Genomic DNA, 22503 nt, shown 5'->3' with positions numbered 1-22503 from the left:
CCGCGTAACCAGCTGGTTAACGAGCTGAAAAATTGGCTGTTCATAATGAGTGGGTTACCAAGCTGTGTAATGTGCTGGGTAACGAGCCGCGTAACCAGCTGGTTAACGAGCTGCGTACCCAGTTGGTTAACGAGCTGCATACCCAGCTGGTTAACGAGCTGGAAAATTGGCTGTTCATAATGAGTGGTTTAATGAGCTGTTTAATATGCTGGTTAAAGAACCGCGTACCCAGCTGGTTAACGAGCTGGAAAATTGGCTGTTCATAATGAGTGGTTTAATGAGCTGTGTAATGTGCTGGGTAACGAGCCGCGTAACCAGCTGGTTAACGAGCTGAAAAATTGGCTGTTCATAATGAGTGGGTTACCAAGCTGTGTAATGTGCTGGGTAACGAGCCGCGTAACCAGCTGGTTAACGAGCTGCGTACCCAGCTGGTTAACGAGCTGCATACCCAGCTGGTTAACGAGCTGCTTACCCAGCTGGTTAACGAGCTGGAAAATTGGTTGTTCATAATGAGTGGTTTAATGAGCTGTGTAATGTGCTGGGTAACGAGCCGCGTAACCAGCTGGTTAACGAGCTGCGTAACCAGCTGGTTAACGAGCCGTGTACCCAGCTGGTTAATGAACTGGAAAATTGGCTGTTCATAATGGGTGGGTTACCAAGCTGTGTAATGTGCTGGGTAACGAGCCGCGTAACCAGCTGGTTAACGAGCTGGAAAATTGGCTGTTCATAATGGGTGGTTTAATGAGCTGCTTAATATGCTGGTTAAAGAACCGCGTACCCAGCTGTTCATAATGAGTGGGTTACCAAGCTGTGTAATGTGCTGGGTAACGAGCCGCGTAACCAGCTGGTTAACGAGCTGCGTACCCAGCTGGTTAACGAGCTGCATACCCAGCTGGTTAACGAGCTGGAAAATTGGCTGTTCATAATGAGTGGTTTAATGAGCTGTGTAATGTGCTGGGTAACGAGCCGCGTAACCAGCTGGTTAACAAGCTGCGTAACCAGCTGGTTAACGAGCCGTGTACCCAGCTGGTTAATGAGCTGGAAAATTGGCTGTTCATAATGGGTGGGTTACCAAGCTGTGTAATGTGCTGGGTAACGAGCCGCGTAACCAGCTGGTTAACGAGCTGGAAAATTGGCTGTTCATAATGGGTGGGTTACCCCAGCTGTGTAATGTGCTGGTTAACGAGCCCTGTAACGTGCTGTGCTCTGCGATCAGGATGTTAACCATTTCCACGTTTCCCGTTTCAGGCTCCAGGGACGAGCTCAGCTTGACCAAAATCAGCTGCTGGGACTTGTTAAAGAGACATTCCAGATGTTTATTTTTACCAACGTGTAACATGTTTACTATGGTTTCACTCCAGGGAAAACAATATTTTAATAAGAAACTGGAAAAACAATGTAACAATGTAATGAAGCACTTTATCTGGAAGCGCTGCAGATTTTAAACCGGCTGATGCATTTTTTCGTAGTGATGTCCTTTTTTATAAAACTCACCGCTCAGTTCCTAACGCCGCCGTCCGGACACTTTTCCTAACCTTTCTGTTCTGTGGGCGGAGCTGACTCCTCGCCTGGACTCCATCAAAGGGGCGGGGTTGTAGACAGGTAGAGCAGCAGCTGATTATGCCGTCAGAGAGCGTAGTCTGGGGCTGCTGCAGGGCTGTCGCCATGAAAATGACATGTTGGTTACTGGATCAGGAATCTGATAGGCTGTCGGATCAGTGACGTGTCGCTCGCCGCTTCATCTGTGAGGTGGAACACCTTTATCCTCCTCGAAAGTGTTTCCCGCAAATCCAGAGAGAAAGAAGGTGATTGGGCGGAGTTTCCTGCAGCAGACAGCCGAGTTCAGAGGGTCAGCAATAACACCGGAACGAGTCTTCCTGCTGCTGTTCATCCCATCAGAATGAGTAGGCATCCATCAGATCCCAGCGTCCTCCCTGGCTGCCCAGTGTGACCCTGCAGGTGTCTGGAGTGGGACGGTCCGCTCTCCAGGCTGCGTCTCACGCCGAGCTGTTAAACATTGTTTGACTGTAGCATCAGTTTGTAACAGCCTGAAATCTCTTTCAGAAATACGTTCACCTCCGACGTCATCCTGAGTCCTAACGCGCCGGCTAGACCAGCACTTCTTACTGGGAGGAAACCAGTGAGCCGGTCCTTGCACAGCAGAAGTAGACTGAGAACTAAGAACCGCTCTGGCGTCTACTCCTTGGATTATTACGAACCTTATCGGTGGATCTGCTGATCTCTTTCTCAGACCTTTCCCATCATGCACCTCTGTCACAGCAGAGGACCAGGGAACCTGAAGGGGGAGCTGTTCTCAGAGTACGATTTCCGGATTGATCCAAGTAGCTGAGCAGCGCATGTAGACTAATTGCACTAAAGATGGAGTTTCTGCAACACTGACTTCAGACTAACAGAGCTGTTGAGTTTTAGATTAAACGTGTTTGTAGCTCAGAAATTTATTCACTTCATGTTCATAAATCTCGAAAACTATAAAAATAATTTCTGGTCATTTGACTGCTGTCACCAGGCAGATTAGCTGCGGGAACTGAGTAGTTTCACTCCAACATCAACAGGAAGGCGTCCCATCATATTCCTATAAAATATGAGGGAAAACCCTGGAATTTGGCCTGGAAAGTTTGGGTGGAAAACTGGGGTCAGATTAGCGGCCTCAAAGTAACATTTCAAAATAAGACAGGAAGTCATCTTGACAGGGTTTCTATGCAGCATTTTCCAGGTTTGAAGAAGTATGGAAAAAATAAAATGAATAGAAAATCGAGTTTCCAGACTTTATGCTTTTATCTAAAATATAGTGATGTGAATATTCCTAAAGAATTTAAACTTGAATTTATATTTTAATGAAATCATCTAACTTACTGCAGAGAAATCCAGATGGACCATTTTACTGCAGGGTTTTGAACTGGACCCATGGTTCATCAACTGGTGCAGATGCCAAATGAACTATTAATACTGCTATTTTATGAATAGTTCCAAAACAGCATAAAGCTATTAAAGATCCCAAATCCTGGATTTATTGTTGGATAATCTGCTCTTGATTTGACTGCTGTACGTTTCACAGATTTTTATGAAAATCTGTGAATGAACTTCAGCTTTGTGTTGCTTCTTGTTCTGAGGAAGATCTGCACAGATAATAGAACCCAACATGGAAAATATTTCGAGTTCAGATGTTTAGAAGCTGGAAAATGATGGAATTTTGAAATGGAGAATAGTAGGAACCCTGTCATGACTGAAAGCATCGAAGATCTGCTCAGAATCCGGAAAAAAGGATCTACTCCATTAGAAAATGTGTTTCTAAACTTTCTGGCAGAATCGTGCAGAAAACAGACTTCTGGATTAGGGATCCTGTTTCTGTTGGAGAAAAACTTTTCAGTCTTCATTCAACCAATCAGTGCACAGGCTCCTCCCACTGAAGGTAAGCAAGGGTCAGAGAGGTTCTGGTCATGTTCTGATCCAGAGCCAATTAGCTCTCAGGTTAATTTCAGAGGGAAGTCCAAACTGGTGTGAAACCTCCAGCAGATCTGTCCTGCTAATCAATCGCTCCAGATCAACACACCTGGAGCGATTTTCCAGCAGACCTGCAGCTTGGAGACTTGAAGCTTCCTGCTCATCATCTGCAGATGTTCCTGAAACGTCCCTCTGAAATACCAACCTTTATGAGAGTTTCTGCACTGAGATGTCCAACCTGTGGACCAGAGTGGCTCCGAGTCTTCACCACCACGTTTCTCTGACTGTTTGCAGCTGATGAAGCTGATGCATGTCCATGTTCTGGAGCCTGGTTTTTCTGCTGCTGGACTCCCAGGCAGAGTTTAACCGTCAGGTGTGACACTAGTGTTTAGCTTTTCTCTGCAGTAACCAGTCATTTGTAACACTGAAGAACTTTGCTTTGGTTCTCCGTTGGTTTTTATATCATTTCTTATGTATCTTTGTTTTATAAAAAAAATTAAAAGCAGATTTTCAGTCAGTTGTCGTAGTTCATGTTCTCACTGAGCATCTAAAGGGAGGAAACATTTAACAGGAAAAATCTCCATTTGTTTGCTCCAAGCTGCTGAAAAGGAGATGAAGAGACAAATGGGAAACTGGTTGATTTTATTGAAAAACTTTAGCTTTTGAAGCAGAGTCGCAGCACCATCTACAGGGACAAGATGATGTTAAATATAATGCTTCACTTAGGTTATTTATGGGACTAAATTTTAGACCGAGAATGTCAGGAATAAAATGTTAAAAATCAAACCAAACTGCTGAGAAGATCAGTCTGCAGCAGATGAAGGTGTCAGGAACGTATAGGAAGGTCATCTTTAAATTATGACCCAGTAATGAGATAAAAAGAAACATGGCCAGTTTGTCCTGCAGCAGCCCCAGCGTATACGTAGCAGCTAACAGCGCAAGAAAAGGCAGTTCCTCTCAGCTTCCTATAGTGTTTAGGTTTCATTTATTAAAAAGGGAAGAAGATCTCCAAACCAGACTGGACCTGTGGGGGAAAAAAAAACCCAATACCTCCACCTTCACCACATTGTTTAGAAAGCCGTGTTTTGTTTCATTCACTTAAATAGAACTGGTTTGACAACGTGAAGTAGGTTAAAACATCTCAAACAGCAGCACCTCGTGTCCTGATCTAAACAACGTCAAGAACAGATGAGAAACAAAGTCACTGACATCTATCGGTTCGAAAGGGTTACAGAGCCATTTCTAAGGCTTTGGACTCCGAGCACCACAGTGAGAACCATTGTCCACACATGGAGAACATGTGGAACAGTGGAGAACCTTCCCAAGAATGGCCGGCCTACCAAAATGTATCCAAGAGAGCGTTAACGACTCATTCAGGTCACAGAAGAACCCAGAACATCTACAACTCTTCAGGCCTCACTGCCTCCGTTAAAGTCAGAGGTCATGATTCAAAAATAAAAAGAGAGGCTGGCCATTATTTATGAGAAAATATTCTGTGGACTGGCAAGACAAAAGTGGACATTTTCAGAAAGGTGATGGTTGTGTTACATCTGGAGTTAAACTAACAGCATCTCAGAAACAGAGCATTATGACCACAGTCAAACACGGTGGGGCTGCCTTGTTTCGGTACCTGGAGAATAAATATTTGTTTGATCATCTCAAACACTGGATAGATGTTCCTTAGCTGATGAAGGAGGATATATGTTCTTCTGGAGGAGGTGATGGTGAGGGGGAAACAGAGTCCTTCCTGCTGTTTTATGACTATTTACAGTCTGTGTTCTTTTATGTTTTTTTCCATCTGACTTCTTCAGAAACATCTGAATGAACATATACTGAGCATCATTTCTTCTTTGTGAAATGAGCTGAATAATTAGGAATTGGTAGTCAGGAAAAGTCTGGAATGTTGACCTGAAAAAAGTCCAAAATGTTCTGGATTGAATGATGAAGGAAAGACAACCCATTCCAGCAGAGGTTTTAACCTGCAGAACATTTGTGTACAAATTCAGACAAACAGAAGCTCATCTTCACTTTACAGTCATCACATGACTCAAGTGTTACGCATGTTCTCAAATTACAGCCTGCAGAGAAAAATACTGAAGGTCTTCTGGAACGTCCTGATAGGAGGACGGGTCAGGTTGAAGGAGAATCGGATCAAACTGAGCACATTCCATCATAACACCGTATGAGCAGCAGAAGCTGAGGAGCTGAAAGCTGATTGGACTAAAATGTGACAGGGAGGAGTTAGTCTAATAAAGTGATCCTCAGGTGGCTGGACTGATGACAGCCCTTTGACCTGTTGACCAGGAGTCTTGTGGAGCAGCACCTAGGGGTCATTCATTTTTGTCCGATTTCAGGTTCTGTTCATATCATAGGTTTAGTTCTGGACTTCTGAACACAGTAACTTTGTTTTACATGGAGCTAAAACAGCAGCTCTAAGCACCATCTGAAACTGCAACATGAAATCTGAATCAGAAACACAAACAGCGCCTCCTGCAGTCTGGTGCAGATACCACAACATCTGCATCCTGACTGGCAGTTAAAGCATGTTCCTACTATGTAGTCTGACGTTCATCTGACAAACAGAAACAGAAGCTTCAGGCTGACCACTGCACTCAAAGCTCAGCTCCAACTCTGAACTCTGTCCTGCAGAAGCAGTCTGATCCCAACTGGACCTCTGCAGCAGTAAAGCTCAGATGAAAGGTATCGACCCCATTGTGTTCAGATTCTGCAGCGTTTCTAATCTTCTGAACCTGAGTTGGTACAGAACTAGCTGCAGCTTCACTGATGATCTGTAAAGTTCTGGATGATAACAATGTGACATTTTATTCCTGAGACACAAAACTGATGGAGCAGACCAGCAGTCCTTAGTAACCAGTAACCATGGTAACCAACAGGTAACAGCTGATCACCTGATTTAGGGATGCTCACTGGTTGCCAGTCTGAGCTGATGGTTCCCTCCCATTAAAGTTCATCATCATCTTCGCTCCCCATTTCCAGCTCCTTATTCTTCTGCTCTGCGCTTTCTGTCACAAACTTCTTCTGCTGCTCCTCCAGTTCCCGCAGCTCCCCCTGCAGGCGCACCAGGTGCAGTGCGCGGCGGTTCCTCAGCAGGCGGCGGGGAAATGGGTTCATGTCATTGAAAGCAATAGTAGTCAGCTTCCTGTGGAGGAGGAAAGCGGTAATCAATTCACTGACTCTACAGCTGGACCCTGCAGTATTCCCACAGAGAGCATTCCTTTTCCTTTTGACGCTCTTTCCTTGTTATAGTGAGGCTGGATCAGGACGTACCTCCTGTCAGAAATGGTCTTAGTGAAAAAGCGCAGGTACTGGTAGATGTCCACGCTGTCTTGGATCTTCAGTAGGTCGTCTTCTTTGTATTTGAACAGAGCCAGAGCATACCTGAAGATCACCTGCAGCCAGGGTTGGGGAGTAACTAGTTACAGGTCACGGTGTTACAATGACTCCTTACAGTTAACAAGGAAAATTATTGTTAGCATCATTACAATTATATATTTTCACTTCTTTTGCCATATACACTGTTGCTTTCTGGGTAAATATCAGATTTTCAACTGCAATTGAATGTATCATAGATCGCTGGCCAATAAGAAGCCCGTTCAGTTCCCCGCCATGGTGTCTGGTCGGGTCCAGCTGGAACGGTGCTTTGGTGTCAGCAGGAACATTTAATGAAGGGGATGCATGATGAAACATGTGGAGCTCCACTGAAGAAGTTTATGTTAACAGTATGGAAGCTGAAGGTTTATTACTTTTGATGTTCAGCACTTTGTTTCAGCTGTGGCTGCTGCTGCAAACACCTGAACAGTTCTACATGTCGCCATGACAACGCCGTTTCATAATACTCAAGATTTGCTATTTGCCTCATTTCTAAATATACAGCAGCACTCAGACTGGATTTAATTAGAACCAGAACCATGTACTGTCAGGTTCCAGGTGGAGGGAAGCCCGTCATGCTCTGCAGCGTGAGGCACATGAGAATATTTGAGTGAAAGCGAGACAATATAGAAACACATGGAAGAAAGAATGGAGGTGTAGGGTGCAGCAGCATTAGGATGAACGTTTTTGATGAGAAACTAATAAAGCAAAGTGTCATAATAATAAATATTCATGTCCGGAACTACAAATACTTTAAATATTTGTAGTGGTGCGTTTCTGGATAAATAAGTTGGCTCAGGCTGGCTTGTGGATCTGTTGCATTTGAAAGGAGCAGATCTACAGGATCTAGCATCACCTAGCTAACCTGAGTGTACAGCCCCACCCACCTATGGCAAAACTGTTGAAAAGTAATTAAAAAGCAACTAAAGTTAATTAGTTACATTACTTTGTTAAAGTAATACAAGTAGATACACTGGTGTTGCATTTTAAGAAGGTAACCTACCTGACAGTCGGCAGCTTCTATGTGTTGTGATGCGTTCAGGGGCGGTTTTCTGTTTATGGTGGTGAGTTGAGGTTCAGATTTTTGTGTATCATGATGCATTCAGGGACAGTTTGTGTGTTCAGGATGCATTCGGGTGCGTTTTTTTGTGAGCTGAGGTGCGGTAATGGTACCTTGGTGCCCTCGTACAGAAAGGCGTCCCACACAGGCAGAAGGATGTCACTGGGCAGACTCTCCACGAAGACCACCAGAAACCAGTTGAAGGTGATCAGTGACAGGTCGACGCCGTGACCCTCAAAGTGAGCTGCCAGTCGGGGAAGTTTTTCTGCCATGAAGTCCTTTAGTACTCGCTGGTCAGCCTGAACATGAACACATCATCAATCAGTGAACCTGATCAATGGATGACGACGATATTCCAGGTGAGCTAACTCACCTGAGAGGCCACCAGGTTTTTGGTGTAGTAGTCTTGAGGCATAATGACCTCCACCACAGCCACCAGACACCAGAAGGCGTCCTCTTCATTCTGCAGGACAAGCAGAGCGATAGCTGCTAACCTGAAAGACACAGGGGACACACCCAGGTCACATGACCAGATCACCTGACACAGTAAACCAACCAGGTAACATAAGTGACAGGTGAGTACCTGTTGAGTCCCTGGCAGTAACCGACCACTGGATTCTGCCAAGAGAATGCCAACAAGATGCGGCGGAGCTGCTGGAGGGCTGGGCCGGACGGTGAGGAGAAGTTCTGATTGGTTGTCAGGGTTCTGTGGAGGTCCAGTTGGATCTGTCTGGAAGCTGGGTGGGGGGATGTCTGGCTCTTCTCACACAGCTGCAAACACAAAATCAGGATTACTAACAGGTTACCTGTGGATGGGTAAGGGCTGCTGTTTGGGTCTACCTGGTTGTACCGCTGAGGATGGTGCTCCCAGATGGTTCTGGTTCTGGTCCGGACCAGCCAACGCCACACTCTCTGCCGGTATTCCCGTGGGACGCCTCCACGCAGCAGCACTTTGAGCTCAGGAGATGGACACAGATCGTCCCCTGAGCGGCCAGCCAGGTACTGTGCCCAACGGCCCAGCAGGGGGCACTCCACACTGTCCTGCAGGGACTCACAGAAACAGAACCAACCGGATGGAACAAAAATATTTTATATACATCAGTTAAATAAATGTACAAACTACACAGTTTTACATTTAATCTATGCATGTTTTTATTCTTTGATAATTTCTTATTTCTATTTATTTTATTCTGTTTATTTAATTTTCATTATCTCCTCTGAGCCAGTCAGGTTTGGTCAAAGCTTCTAATTTGTAATTATGTCATCAACAGCATTGCAGATGAACACCAACATTTAGAGTAGACTTAAAACATAAACCCTGGACTGTTTCTACATGCAGTCAGGCAGCAGCCTGTGTGCAGCCTGACAGGTAAAACTCAGGGTTTTAGCCTAATAAACTCCCAGACCTGGTGCAGAAGGTTGTGGGATCGGATTTCCAGCGCCTGGATCTTGGCCAGCAGCTTCATGTCCTCCACCTCATAGTCTGGAATGATCTTAAAGCCGTACTCATCATAATCCCTGCAGACAGATGACCTGTTTGATAAACTCCAGCTGTGTTCCAGATGTTTCCTGGCCCTCTGTTGGGAATGAACAGAGCAGGATGTTCCTGTTTTTCCCGCCTGCTCAGGTGTGCTTACCTGTCTGCGCTCAGCTTCATGACGCTCTTCAGCTCTCCTCTCAGAGCATCATCAATCATCTTCTGCACGACCTCCTGCTGCTCTGGAGCCAGAGATTTGGCATCCTGGAGCTTCCGTAGGACACTCAGGTAACGGCTCTCCACCTGACAGTTAGTGGCCTCCAGGTACGCACACTGCAGCCAATCAGAGAGCAGGACAGAGAAACATTAGAGGTCACACAGCTGCTGCAGCTGGTTCCAGTAATGGAACTGGTTCCCAGTGTTCCCAGTCAGACCCACCTTCACCATCAGGCTCCTCTCCTGCTCCGAGCTTTTTCTCCAAAGCTTGGTCAGCTGGTAGATCTCAGAGTTCAGGAACTTGTTCTGGGTTTTATACGCCTCCATGTCGTCCTGACAGAAGCATAGACACAATCAGAACTCCGGTCATCTCATCAGAACCAATCAGCTGTCACCCATCTGATCTCCCACCACTGAGAGGCAGAACCAGAGATGAACGAACTCTGCAGCTTCTCTATCTGAACTGGGTGAACCTGCAGACTGATTTATGAAATATGATTTCAACCTTGAACCATGAACTGATGCAGAGACGCCAACAAAGAATACAAACAAGGTTTAAACCTTCAGGATCATGAGCTGTTCTGAGACTCCGAGGTAAGGAAACCAGAACAGAAACTGGACCAGAATCAAAGAACTGAGAGTTCAGAGCAAACGAGGATACAGAGTGAACAAAATGTGCCTTTTTCTTATTAGCATCAGTTGGTTCCTCACTGCTCAGAAAAGAACCTCTATAAGAGAACTAAAGCACCATCTGCACCAATATCTGGATCACCACAGCAGAATCTTCAAAGGTAGGTCTTCACCTCTAGCTTAGCACCATCCAATAAGAGAAGACCAGAGACTTGCAGAAGGAGAAACCGGATCAGTTAAACACCACCCTTCAGAAGAGAAAGTTCTGGTTTCTGAAACATCTGACAAGGAATGGAAGAGTGCAATCCCTCAACCACAGTGACACCTGTACCAGAACCACACCTAAACAGGTGCGGCAGCTGAACAGTATCCTACTCTGTCCAAATTCAAGACATCACCTTGAGGTTCTCGATCTGCTGCTGAAGCTGCTTGTGGGTCTGAAAGTTCAGAATGCTACCAGAGGAGTCGGACAGGCACGAGGTCACCTGATCAGACAGCTTCATGATCACCTGACAAGAAACAGGAAGAACAAGGAGTGGAGCTGAGAGGTTAACAGAAGAAGAAACAAGGCTCATATATTTGGTTCATTCTGGTGTTCCTAATGTAGTTCAGAAATCTGAGGACCTCTGGTGAACCTTCTTCATTTCAAGTATAAGACTCCTTACCTGCTGCTTGGCAGTGTTCTTCTCCATCAGCAGCCTGATTTTCTTCTCCATCTCAGTGAGCCGTGTGTCTCTGTCAGTCAGGCTCGCCCTTAGAGTCTCCGCCTCCATCTTGGTCTCCTCCAGCCGGCCCCGCAGGTCGGCCGCCTGCCGTTCACGGTGCCGCAGCAGCTCCAAACGCTGCTGCTCGTCCTCTTCTGCCAGGAACTCTGCACAGGTCCTCTTCTCTAGCTGGGCGGCCTCCAAGGCTTTATGGAGGATCCAAACCAGCTCCTGCAGAACACCATCAACGTCATCTTTAATTACTGCCAGGTTCTCTGCTGGTGTTTTGTGCAGCTGGATGAAGGCTATGGAGAACATGTCAGACTGTGATCAGGAATGGATTTGACGGATCACCTTCTGAGCTTTGACCTCCTCTATCAACATCTGTTTCTCCTGCTGCAGGCGGGACGCTCGCTCGGAGGACGAAGACAGTGTGTCTCTGTGAAGGAGTGGCATGGTGGATGAGCCGCGAGCCTTCATCCTCCTGCTGCGGCCATCTAACGGCAATGGAGACTCCCTGCCCTCAGGTGGTGACACCTGACCTGCTGGATCACCCACGGGGTCGGAAGGGGGCGGGGCCTCGGTGGGACATTCTGAGGAGAGTGACATGACTGGAAGTGATGTGATTAGATGAAACACACAAGGCGTCAACTAAAAGACTCCAGATTCAGTCAGTGGTTGAGGAATCTAGTCTGGATACAGATCTGGGTTCTGATCTGGGTTGAGCCAAACTCGGACCTGTCCTCTGGTGATTGGACCAGCCGGACGGACAAATAGCAACACAAGTCCTCTTCCTCCTCCTGCAGAATCCAGGTCAACCACAAACGGAGAAGAATCCACAACCAGGTCCCAACACCTCAGACACTCTCTGTAGTACCGTGTATAGTACTCTGTGGTACTTGCTAGTACGGTGCAGTATTGTTTAGTTGCTTGTAGTACAGTGAAGTATACACCTGTGTAGTGCAGTGTTGTACCTGTGGTGGTGCTGGTGTCTGTTGGCTCAGTAGAACTCATCCATGGCAGAAGGTCTGAGTAGAACACACTCTGACTGGAGTCCTGAGATGTTCTCCTTCTCAGACTGTGGACCGAGTTCCTGTTCAGAAACCAGACCGGATCAGCTCAGCTCCAGCACAACAACTGGGGCGTCTTTCACAAAACCACTCTGGGGACACTGGGACAGAATTTTCTGGGGCCACTCACTGGATCTGGATGAGCGGGTGTTTGATGGACATGCTGGCGAGCGGCGTGCGTTGAGATGGAGCGATGGCCGCCTCCTCCCCCACCAGACCCACAGGACTTTTTAGGCTGGGCAGGAAGTCATCTGATCAGACAGGAAACAGAAACATTTCATCAGACCCGGCTGGATCAGGATGTTTTAGGAAACACAGAACACAGGTTCCAACTGCTGCAGAGTGTGTTTGAGTGGAACAAACTTTCAGAACCAGAGAAAGCAGCAAAATGATGGGACAGCAGATCTGAGCTGAAGGCTGCAGCTGATAAACCTGCTGATTATCCCAGTTATTGCTGAGGACTTTGGAAACTCCAGCAGCTGCTGCAGAACGAAACCTCTGCACACTTTCATCTCCCTTCAGGGAACCACTGATGTGCTTCAAGTTCAACGTCTCAGAAAGTTTTTAACAACACAGGATTTAATGAATGCAGATGATGGACGAAACGTCACTTCCTTCTCTTACAAACAGCAGCACCTCCCTTGGGGGGACCGAAGACTCCACGATTTATATGGGAGTCAAAACAATTTTTGGGCTGTTGGTGCAAAAAAAGCTCAAAGACATCAGCAGCCGAAGAAGCAGAAGAAGAAGAAATGTTTAGGTGCTCAGAATATACCAGACAAGACAAACAATTGTGATGGAGCTGCTGGATTTACACATTTATACAGAAAACTCTAAAGAGGGAGGCTGAAGTGACTTCAGTTTCTTTCATTATACTAATAAAAATTATTAATAGTATCAATATTTAACCTGGCGTGTTATCCAAGCTGCAAAGCTCCCATTCAAAGCGTAGGGTCTACTTTCCCCCAAAGCGGGCTGCTGTTGTGCATCCGGCAAAAGTAGCCGGATGTTTGAATCCATCTATTGTGATAGTTTGATTTATGTGAATTAAGGATGTTTTTACTTATCTTACCCATGGGCGGTTCTAGATAGGGACCAACAGGGGCCAGTGCCCCTGCAGAACTGCTCCTGTCCCGTTATGGCCCCTGTACTTTAGACATAATACATAAAACATTTTTTTTTATATATATATATGCGCCGTCATAGAAACAGTAACTGATTGGTCCCATGGACCAATATTATTTTTTTCCTTTACAACTTTATTTTAACAATGAATTAAAAATGAATGTGTGGCACTTTTATCTTCAGCCGTATTGAGATTGGATCTCATTTTTCATCTGCTAGATCAGGGTTCCTGCAGCTCCACAGTTGCAAGTGCCTCTGAGGCTCATTTAATAAATTAAAACGATGAAATGTTGCCCTATTTCTTTTGTCACGTTCCTTTGTTCTGAACATTTGGCCTCGAACTGCCACTGATCTTACCCGTGTTTTTGTATTAATGTGGGGCAGCAGGTGCAGAACCAGCAGGGGCCAGCAGCAGGGTAAAATGTGGTGGTAGAATGTTGCTGAACTCTGGCCACATATTAACGGGTTCTGTTATGATCCATAAAGCCACAGCTGCAGCGAGTTCTGCATGACTGAATTATTGTTACGATGATTCTGATTCAGCCTTCAGTCTCAATTTTACTTTTCAAACCACCTTTGACTTCTTCAGCTCTAAGTCCACGGTTCTGATCCAGATCTGAATCCTGCTCTCAGTTGATCAGGTTTGTGGCTCCTTTCATCATCGCTGAACCTTATAACTCATTCAGCCTTAATACAGACATACTGACGTGATGTTCTGCAGCCTCCAGGGGGCGCTGAAGGCTGATCTTAGTTCAGTGTGAAAGTCTTCAGCTCAGACATGGAGCAGCTGAACATGACAGGACAGGAGGCGAATACCTGAAACCAGCCAATTATCTGAACAACAGCCAGTAAACCAGTCACCAAGCAGCACCGTCCTCTCCAAACCCCGGTCCAAGTATCTGGTCTGGCATCAGTTTTCTCTTCCCAGCAGGTGACTATTCTCTGGTTTATTTCAGTGTTTCCTGACATTTATCTGCCTGCAGCAGATATGATGTCACTTCCTGTCCTGAGCATAACGTAATCAGAGCGCTGGATTGTGGGGGAAGCTTAATCAGGACTGTTTGGAGCTGAGGTTTCCTGAAGGAGAACCGACCCAGAGATATCAAACAGACCCTGTATTAGATAAACTCAAGACATCCTGCTGCCACACCCCCTCCTTACAGTCGTGTACTGGAGTTTCCATGGAAACGGTACAGATCATAAATTCACTCTTAAGATGATGAAGGTTTACCAGAGACCAGCTGATGATGGAGATGTTTCTTTGAACACAAGTTCTGAGGTTCTGACTCACTGTGAATATCAGGCTCATCTCCATGGATCAGATCCGTTTCAGAGAAGTGTGAGTCAGACGGAGCCGCTCCCTGACTGCAGGAAGGATTTCCCAACTCAGACGAGGAAGAGGGCGGGGGTAACCCAGAGGAACATGTTTTCAGCAGCCAGCTTTAGAATCACTTTAACTAGTTCATCTATTAATAAGTTCAATCTCCATCAGAACCACCTTACTAACAGTTGAAGCAGAATCAGAACCATCACTGGAGCAGCTCAGACCAGAGTTCCAACCAGTAAAAACTATTAGCAATAAATTATCTTCGGAACCAGTGAAACAAGAATTAAACCCAGTTAAATTGTCAGAGTCAGTTAAACAAGACTTGTAAGACTCATAAACAGAATCAGAACCAGGTAATCCATCATCAGAGGAGGTTTAATTCCTCACTGGCACCAGTTCAACAGGCCTCCAAACTAACATCATAACTTATCTGAACCAGTTAAACTATAGTATTTAGAGAACCATTTAAAACATCTTTAAAACCAGTGAAACCAGTATCGCATACAGCACCTTGAAAAAGTATTCACACCCCTGAACCTTTCCTTGTTTTGTCGTGTTCTGGCCGCAGATGGACATCATGATTCATGGTTTTGAAGCAGTTTTATCTAAGGACAATCTGAAAGTGTGGCGCGTCTTCGTACTCTGGGGCCCCCCTGGACCACTCTGCCTCGGCTCGGCAGTGTTCTATGGGACCCAGCAGGGCGGTAGAAACAGCTCAGCGCATCGAAGGAGGCGTGGATTTGACTCCTAAATAAGGGGTTGGATAAAGAGAGGCCAGGTGCTTCGCAGCAGACCCAGCCACCCTGGAAATGGACCCTTTGTGTCTCTACCTTCTGGGAAGAGGAATAGATGATTAGAAAGACCAACAGGCTGAGACACACTGCTGTGAAATCCATCACCCCTTCCTGCAGGCCCACATCTCACACTCATCCACACCCAAAGACTGGAGCATGCACTGTGCTGTACTTTAAAGCATGGACTTTAACTCCACATTTCACTGAACTGCTGCTGGATGACCTGCAGTCTGGTGTATTTTTATCATGTTTCATCTCATCGAGTTGTTAGAACCAAGCAAAGCTTTTGTTGTGCTAGACGGGCTTAAAGACAAAAAAAGATTCCAGAGTCCAACTGCAGATGTTCTGTTTCTGACCTCAGAGGTTCTTCAGAGAACATCATAGAACAACCAACATCATGAAGACCAAGGACCACAACAGACAGGTCAGGAGAAAGTTCTGGAGAAGGTTGAAGCAGGGTTAGGTTCTACAACAATATCCAAGCTTTGAACATCTCCCGAAGCTCTGATCAATCACCTGAACATGGAGAGAGGATGGACCACCTGAAGACCTACGAAGACATGGACGTCCACCTAAACTGACAGGCTGTAAGAGGAGAGCATTATTCAGATAAGCAGCCAAGAAGACCATAGTAACTATGGAGGAGCTGCAGATATCCACAACTCAGGTTTGACAATCTGCCCACAAAAAAAACCTTTCGTTGGACACTCCACAAATTTCACCTCTATGGAAGATTGGCAAGAAGAAAGCCAGAAGACCCAGTTTGCAGTTTACCATTAGACAGGTAGAAAATACAGCAAACATGTGGAAGAAGGAGGTCTGCTAAGAGGAGACCAAAGGTTTGGCCTACATGCAAATCACCATGTGGTGGAAAACTAACACTGCACCTCACCCTGAATACAGCATTCTCACTGTGACACATGGTGGTGGCAGCATCATGCTGTGGGACATGGAAGCTGGTCAGATTTGATGGGAAGATGGATGGAGATAAATCCAGGACAATCCTGGAAGAAAATCAGTTAGAGGCAGCAGAAGATCTGAGACTAGGATGGAGGTTCGGCTTCCAGCAGGACAACCAACCTGAACATCCAACCAGAGATACAATGGATGGTTTAGAATAAAGCAGATTGATGTTCACAGATGTTATCCTTCCAACCTGATTGAGCTGGAGATGTTTTACATAGAAAATGTCTGCTGGACCTGCAGGCAGAGAAGGTTCTACAAAGTTCTGACTCGGGGTTGAATATAAAGCTTTTCATTTACATAATTGTTGACAACCACGAATCATTTTCCTTCTACATCCCAGTTCTGTTCCACTCTGTGTCGGTCCACCACATTAACAGAATCAGAACCAGATCATCCATCATCAGGGCAGGTTTGACTCCTTATTGGAACCAGAGTCCCATAAAAACACTGACTGGACCAGGACAACTTTAAAGGGTGTAAATACATTTTTGACAGAATCGGATCCAGTCAAGATGGGATTAAACCCAGAGAAACTGGTGTACGGACTAGTTAACTGCTCATTAGAATCCTGCAGAGCTCTGAGCCTTAGGCCTGGTTCTGGTTCCTTAGTTTGGGTTCTGTCATGATGACTCAGTGAGTGTTTTTATGGTTAATTGTTATGTGCTTTGGTCTCCTTTTCTGGATGTTTTAAAGACATTTTTAAATGAATGAATGAATGAATCTCACCTCTCATGTTGTTGTTGTTGTTTGTTTGCTCTGAACAGGTGGAGGTCTGTCGATGCTGCCAGCGTTTTACTTGCAGCTGCTGCAGCCAGTAGAGCATCAGCTCCTGACTCACCGCCTTAAAAAGTGTTGGGTTGGGTCGGGTCAGACAGAGACAGGTACTGATTCAGTCAGGAGACATGTTAAAGCTGCAGAGAATAAACATGCAGGCAGCTCAGAGGTTTCTGCAGATCAGGCCCAGGTACGGGAAGTCAACAGTGCCAAAATTCCGCTTCATCTTAACAGAATTTACACCTAGATGTTTCTACTAGAAGCTGTTCATGAAGCTTCTGCTGGTAGGAGCAAACATTTTATTATGATAGTCCTAAAATGTTGAGCGATGTTCTGAGAAACATCGCAGTCTGTCAGTGCAGAGACCTGATCTCAGAACAGCAGCAGAGTAAACTGATCTTCATTCCACAGAAACATGGAGACACCACCTTACAGCTTCAGATCATTGATCTCATTCAGTTCTCCTCAGATCATTGTGGCTTAAAGGAAGAGTTTTGCAGTTATGAGCACTACCAGCAAGATGGTCCCAGGTTGGAATCCCAGCCTGGGGTCTTTCTGCGTGGTGTCTCCATGTTCTCCTTGTGCATGTGTGGGTTCTCTCCAGGTACTCCAAAAACATGACTGTTAGATTAGTTGGTCTATTCAGTTATTTATTCAAATTGGATAAAAAGTTTTTCTGTCTAAGGAAACCCAGCAGATTGCATCCAGTCAGTGACTTGCAGCATTCACTCCTCCTGGATGAGCATGTAGAGACAGTGGACAGTCACTGGCGTTGACTTTGCAGCAATCCCTCATACTGAGCATGCATGTAGCGACAGTGGAGAGGAAAAACTCCCTTTTAACAGGAAGAAACCTCCAGCAGAACCAGAACCAGGCTCAGTGTGAGCGGCCATCTGCCACGACCGACTGGAGGTTTGAGAGAACAGAGCAGAGACATAGTCACACTCTCTATATTGTCCTCAGGTATGAGTGTGAGTGTGCCCTGGGTCTGGTGCACTGTTGACAGGGTGACCTGTCCAGGGTGGACCCCTCCTCTCATCCAATGACAGAAGGAGATAAGAATCCAGTCAGTCTAACTTAAAATCTTAGACTGAAGTTTAGAAGTTAGAAGAATAACTGATTAAACTGCACGACATGAAACAGAACAAGATTATTGTCCCTGACAGCATGACCCGGCAATTCAGACAATATGTTGGGTCATAGAGACTCCGTTCAGGTCTGAGGGACAATAAATGTCTTTAGATGGTCCTTTTACACATCTGGGGTCTAATGTATGCAGCGTACTTAGGCACAAAAACCTGGTAGCGCAATGGTTTACCCACAACTCCGCATGTAGTAAAATGAACGTTGAGTGAAACTATGCGGAAATCCACACAAACTTTTTCAATCAACAAAATTACAACTACAGAGAACTGAACCTCCCCTAAATCTACTGAAATACGACTCCGTCCAGTTTAATTCATGGATGTTTCTGCATGACTTTGAGCTTTTATGGTTTAAACCAGAGCGATGAAACTGAATCACATTCAGCCTCAATAACGTAACACACCTCAGAAAATGATGGAAACTGTGAAACTTCCTCTGTTTCTGTTACCTGTAGATGAAAATGCTCATTGGTCTGAGCGCAACTTTAGCAGCTATTTATGGACATGTCTGATTGTCTCCAGCTTGTCCACCTTAGGAATCATCAAACCTGACTTGCTAGGAGTTTATCTGCTGATCCAACACTGTTTTATTCTCAGTGAGAATGAAAGTGTCCCTCAGATGATTCTCATGCATTTCCTGCTCCTCAGCGCTCAGACTGAAGAGCATTTTCATTTACAGGTAACAGAAACAGAGGAAGTTTCACAGTTTCCATCATTTTCTGTGGTGTGTGACGTTATTGAGGCTGAATGTGATTCAGTTTCATCGCTCTGGTTTAAACCATAAAAGCTCAAAGTCATGAGAGAACATCAGGTTTGATGCTCCATGAATTAAACTGGATGGAGTCATATTTCAGTGGAGGTTTAGTTCTCTGTAGTTTATTATTGTCAAAAATCTGCGTAGATTTACGTACACTTTCACGCAACGTTCATTTTTGTACATGCCAAGATGTGTGTAATCATTGCGCCGCAAGGTTTTTGTGCGCAAGTACGCTTCGTACATGAGGCCCCAAAAGTTGCTGAGCGCCATTTTTAGTAAACTAATGGTTCCTGCATATAACTTCAAACAGGTGGGCGGAGCCTGGCATGGACACTTGTTGTCAGTGGACAATCTGGACTGGACTATCCCGGACCTCCTACCTTGAGGATGAAGGTTCGTTCAGGCGTCTTGATGTGAAAGGTGCCGCTCTCGGCCTTCAGAGGGTAGGTGAAGGTGGCGTCGCTGAGCTCCACCCGGCCGAGCGGCATCACATCCTGCGGCGTGCGGTAATAAAACAGCTGGTTCTTCTTCTCCTCGTAGGTGAACCAGCGCAGCTTCCAGGCCCTCAGCGGTCCTGCCTGCTTCTGCAGGTAGCCACACAGTTTGGGCTCACCTGAAGTAGAACCAGGGGGGTGGGGCCCCACCTGGTCACAGAACGCCTCAATGGTGATGGGCGGAGCCAGAGAAGCCAGATTGACAGAGAGGGGGTAAGGAGACAGGTGGTTCTGCAGGTCTTCAAATTCATCTGTTCTTGCAGTCAGAACCTCAGAGGGACCAGGAGGAGGTTCTTCCTTAGCTTCCTGATCTGTTGGACCGTTTGAGTTTTGATGAACCTGACAGTAACTTTTTTCTAGCTTAGGTTCTGGTCCTGCAAAACCTTCTGGTTCCTTCTGCTCACAAAGTCTGGTTGAATTTGGTTTTGAAGAAAGTTCTTCTGTCAGTTCTTGCTGAGCAAAACTGGGATCCACTCCTGTTTGTTTTGAGTCATTTGGACTGTTCTGGTCAGGATCTGGGTTCTCTTTTGTAGAATGCTGTGGTTTCAGTTGTTCTGCAGGGTGTTCTGACAGTTCTGGTGTCCCTGTTGTACTCCGCCGGCACTGGCACCGGGACAGACAGTCGGGCCCAGTGCTCTGCCGGTCTTTCTCCTGGTTCTGCGAGTCCTGGTTGGCGGGGGCAGGAAATGAGTCACATGAGTCAGCGCTGGGATTTCCTCCAGAGCCGCTTTCATCCATCCTGTTAAAAAAGGAAAACTGTGAGCAGGAAGATGAGAGAAAGAACCGGATCAGACAGAACACAGCTGTCTCAGACCCGGTTCCTATACGTCTGAAGTTGAGTTTTCACCAAACTGTACCTGAGTCCTGACCAGTTCTAACATATAGCTGTTAATATGTTGATCCGGAATCCATTGGACCAAAACAGACTTTCATCCACCTCTGTTAGAACCTTAATATGGTTCTGCTCAACAGTTTTGCTGCTATCTGAAGTTCTGGTTTTATTAGCAGTGAGCATGATGGTGCTGCTGGGATCCAGAAACATGGATTTCTGCAGAACATGAAGTTCTGCTGAAAGGTTAAAGTCTGAGTCCGGTTCTTTGTTTCTCAGCAGAACCTCAAGTAACCCTTTCTTTAAGCTGGCCCGAGACTGGTACAAGTCAGGTTCAGAGCTTCTCTGTTTGAACCTCTAAAGATTATTCACTCAGAAGGTTTTATTTCACCTGGCTGCTTGAACTCTGGACTAACTGAACCAGAGTCAGACTCATCATATTTAAATCCTAAAGTTCTGCAGCTCAGTAATTTAAATAAGGTTCTGATGTCTGGATGAGGAACATCTGAGCTGGTTCTGCAAATGAAGGAATGTGGATAAAGAGACTTTGTCCACAATAATCTTCTCCCTGTTCTCAGCTGTCATTCTGACTCTAAACACATGCAGACTGTGTTGGTTCAGGTGGGTCCAGAATGATGATGCAACATTCTTATAAACATGGTTCTGGTTCTTTTTAACAGTGGATTTTATTTAATCTGTTTTACATTAAAACCATAAAAATAAATTTACTTGATGTTCTTTTGCAGCTGCTCCTCACATTTCTTTAGTGTTTTCTGGTTTGTCTAATTATTTCTCATCATCTTATGTTCCAGAACTTATTCCAGAATTTATTTCAGAACTTTATCCATCTGAGTTGCTGGAATGGATCTTTGAGCTCATTTGAAAAGTAAACAGAAACTTTTCAGATGTTTCTCCAGGAATCATCATGGGTGGTGACTCAAGAACAGCTCTGCAGTAGGAGAGAAATCAAACCAGAACCAGAAACTGGGCTCATCTTTGGACCAGATTCATTAAAAACAGATTTTTGTTCATCATATCACTTGAGTCTCCGTGCTGAACCTTTGGAACTGAGCGGGTTCGGAAGCTTGTTCTTCTAACTGGGGTCTGTTCTTCTGCAGCAGAACTCAGAACCTGAAAAGAACTTCAGCCTCACAAACACAAACTGCTGCTCTTACCTGAGGGGGCGGGGACTGAGCGCACCTGGCGGCTCTGATTGGCGGTAGCAGCAGCTGAGGGTCTCTGTAAGGAACAGACTGCTGATTGGCGCCTCTGATTGGTTGTTGTTGTTTACTTGTTGTTTGTGTCTCGTGTCCTTCCCTGAGCTCCTCGCGTCTTCTGGCCAGCCGCTCCTTCTTTTCTTCTCCGCTCCGCTCCGCTCCGCTCCAACACAAACACACCCAACTTCCGCTCTTCACTTCAAAATAAGAGCAGGAAAAGTCCCGCTTCCAAGAGTGACGTCAGAGCTGGAGTTAAGGCGTGGATCTGAGTCACGTGATTGTTTGTATTCCTGTGTGGCGTCAGAGTCTCCTCCGGTTTAATAAACTCAGTTATTAATTATTCTATGCTTGCCTTAATGATGTCATCAGTCATCATCCAATCCCTGCAGAGTTTGAAGTGAATATTAAGTTTAATGGTGTTTAAATGATGGCAGGTTTGGCTCCTCCTCTGAAAATTAAAATGAAATCTTCATCCAGGAGATCTGGAAGCAGCAGAGACTGAGATCCCACAAAGGTCCGATGTTCCTCAGAATCCAGAACCTACAGAACTAAGGAACATTCCAACTGACCAAGGGATTGATTTTATTTCTAATGTTTTCTGATATTTTAATTTGGGATTTTACACCATCAACATGAATTGTCCCTTTAAATAAATAAATAATATTAGATTGTGCTGACTAAAGACCGATCAGGGATCCAGTCCAGACTGGATCTCTCTTGAACAGGGTCGAGATGTCTGATCTAGGAAATTTTTATTTTATTTCTGAAAATACCCACAAATAGTATTTTACTGATTTCTCTGGATAACCCTAAAAATGTAGAATATAACAGAATAGAAATGCTGGTGAAGATTGTCAGTCATCCAGAACTTAGTGAATCAAAAAAATGACAGAAAAAAGCAACAAGAACAAATTTGAGGACGCTGTTATACCTTGATGGAACATCTGAGAAAGTCAGAAGGATTTTCTCCAAATATCTCCAACATCCCGGCATTTCAGACCCAAACGAATACGCAGACCTCTACATTGCACAAACCAAACAGCCTCTCAGACACATGGCCCAACAC

At 45.4% G+C, this 22503-nt stretch overlaps 2 protein-coding genes across 10 annotated transcripts in view; one reads left to right on the top strand and one right to left on the bottom strand.

Annotated features, from left to right (window-relative positions):
- The window catches only part of slc44a1b (solute carrier family 44 member 1b), a 31371-nt gene extending 27392 nt beyond the window's left edge, over window positions 1-3979 (top strand). For 5 of the 7 annotated variants that reach the window (XM_047352875.1, XM_047352873.1, XM_047352879.1 and 2 more), the window contains one exon: window positions 2065-3979. In XM_047352875.1, the coding sequence (XP_047208831.1) occupies window positions 2065-2100 (36 nt within the window). In that variant the 3' untranslated portion in view covers window positions 2101-3979. Of the gene's footprint in view, window positions 1-1248 lie in introns of all 7 variants that reach the window. The other 2 variants (XM_047352874.1, XM_047352876.1) reach the window with 1 other exon arrangement.
- Window positions 3980-4087: 108 nt separating this feature from the next.
- tbc1d2 (TBC1 domain family, member 2) lies at window positions 4088-21836 on the bottom strand. 3 transcript variants are annotated; one of them, XM_047352870.1, is made up of 17 exons: window positions 21396-21836; window positions 19278-20130; window positions 16948-17062; window positions 12140-12260; window positions 11914-12032; window positions 11294-11532; window positions 10901-11170; window positions 10634-10744; window positions 9828-9938; window positions 9550-9722; window positions 9319-9430; window positions 8753-8962; window positions 8496-8683; window positions 8286-8406; window positions 8026-8211; window positions 6751-6872; window positions 4088-6622 (listed from the first exon to the last, which is right to left on the bottom strand). In XM_047352870.1, exons 2-17 carry the CDS (start codon window positions 20127-20129, stop codon window positions 6424-6426), a joined length of 3249 nt encoding a protein of 1082 aa, XP_047208826.1. In that variant the 5' UTR covers window position 20130; window positions 21396-21836; the 3' UTR covers window positions 4088-6423. The 3 variants fall into 3 exon arrangements, with proteins under 3 accessions (XP_047208826.1, XP_047208827.1, XP_047208828.1); XM_047352871.1 differs by having other exon boundaries at window positions 8753-8953; window positions 21396-21834; XM_047352872.1 differs by lacking the exons at window positions 16948-17062; window positions 19278-20130; window positions 21396-21836 and adding an exon at window positions 14426-14565.
- Between the last annotated feature and the right edge of the window lie 667 nt (window positions 21837-22503).

This window comes from Girardinichthys multiradiatus, chromosome 23, assembly GCF_021462225.1.
Source record: "Girardinichthys multiradiatus isolate DD_20200921_A chromosome 23, DD_fGirMul_XY1, whole genome shotgun sequence".
NCBI lineage: Eukaryota > Metazoa > Chordata > Actinopteri > Cyprinodontiformes > Goodeidae > Girardinichthys > Girardinichthys multiradiatus.
The sequence above is the reverse complement of the archived record's forward strand: the minus strand, read 5'-3'. Positions and strand labels throughout refer to the sequence as shown.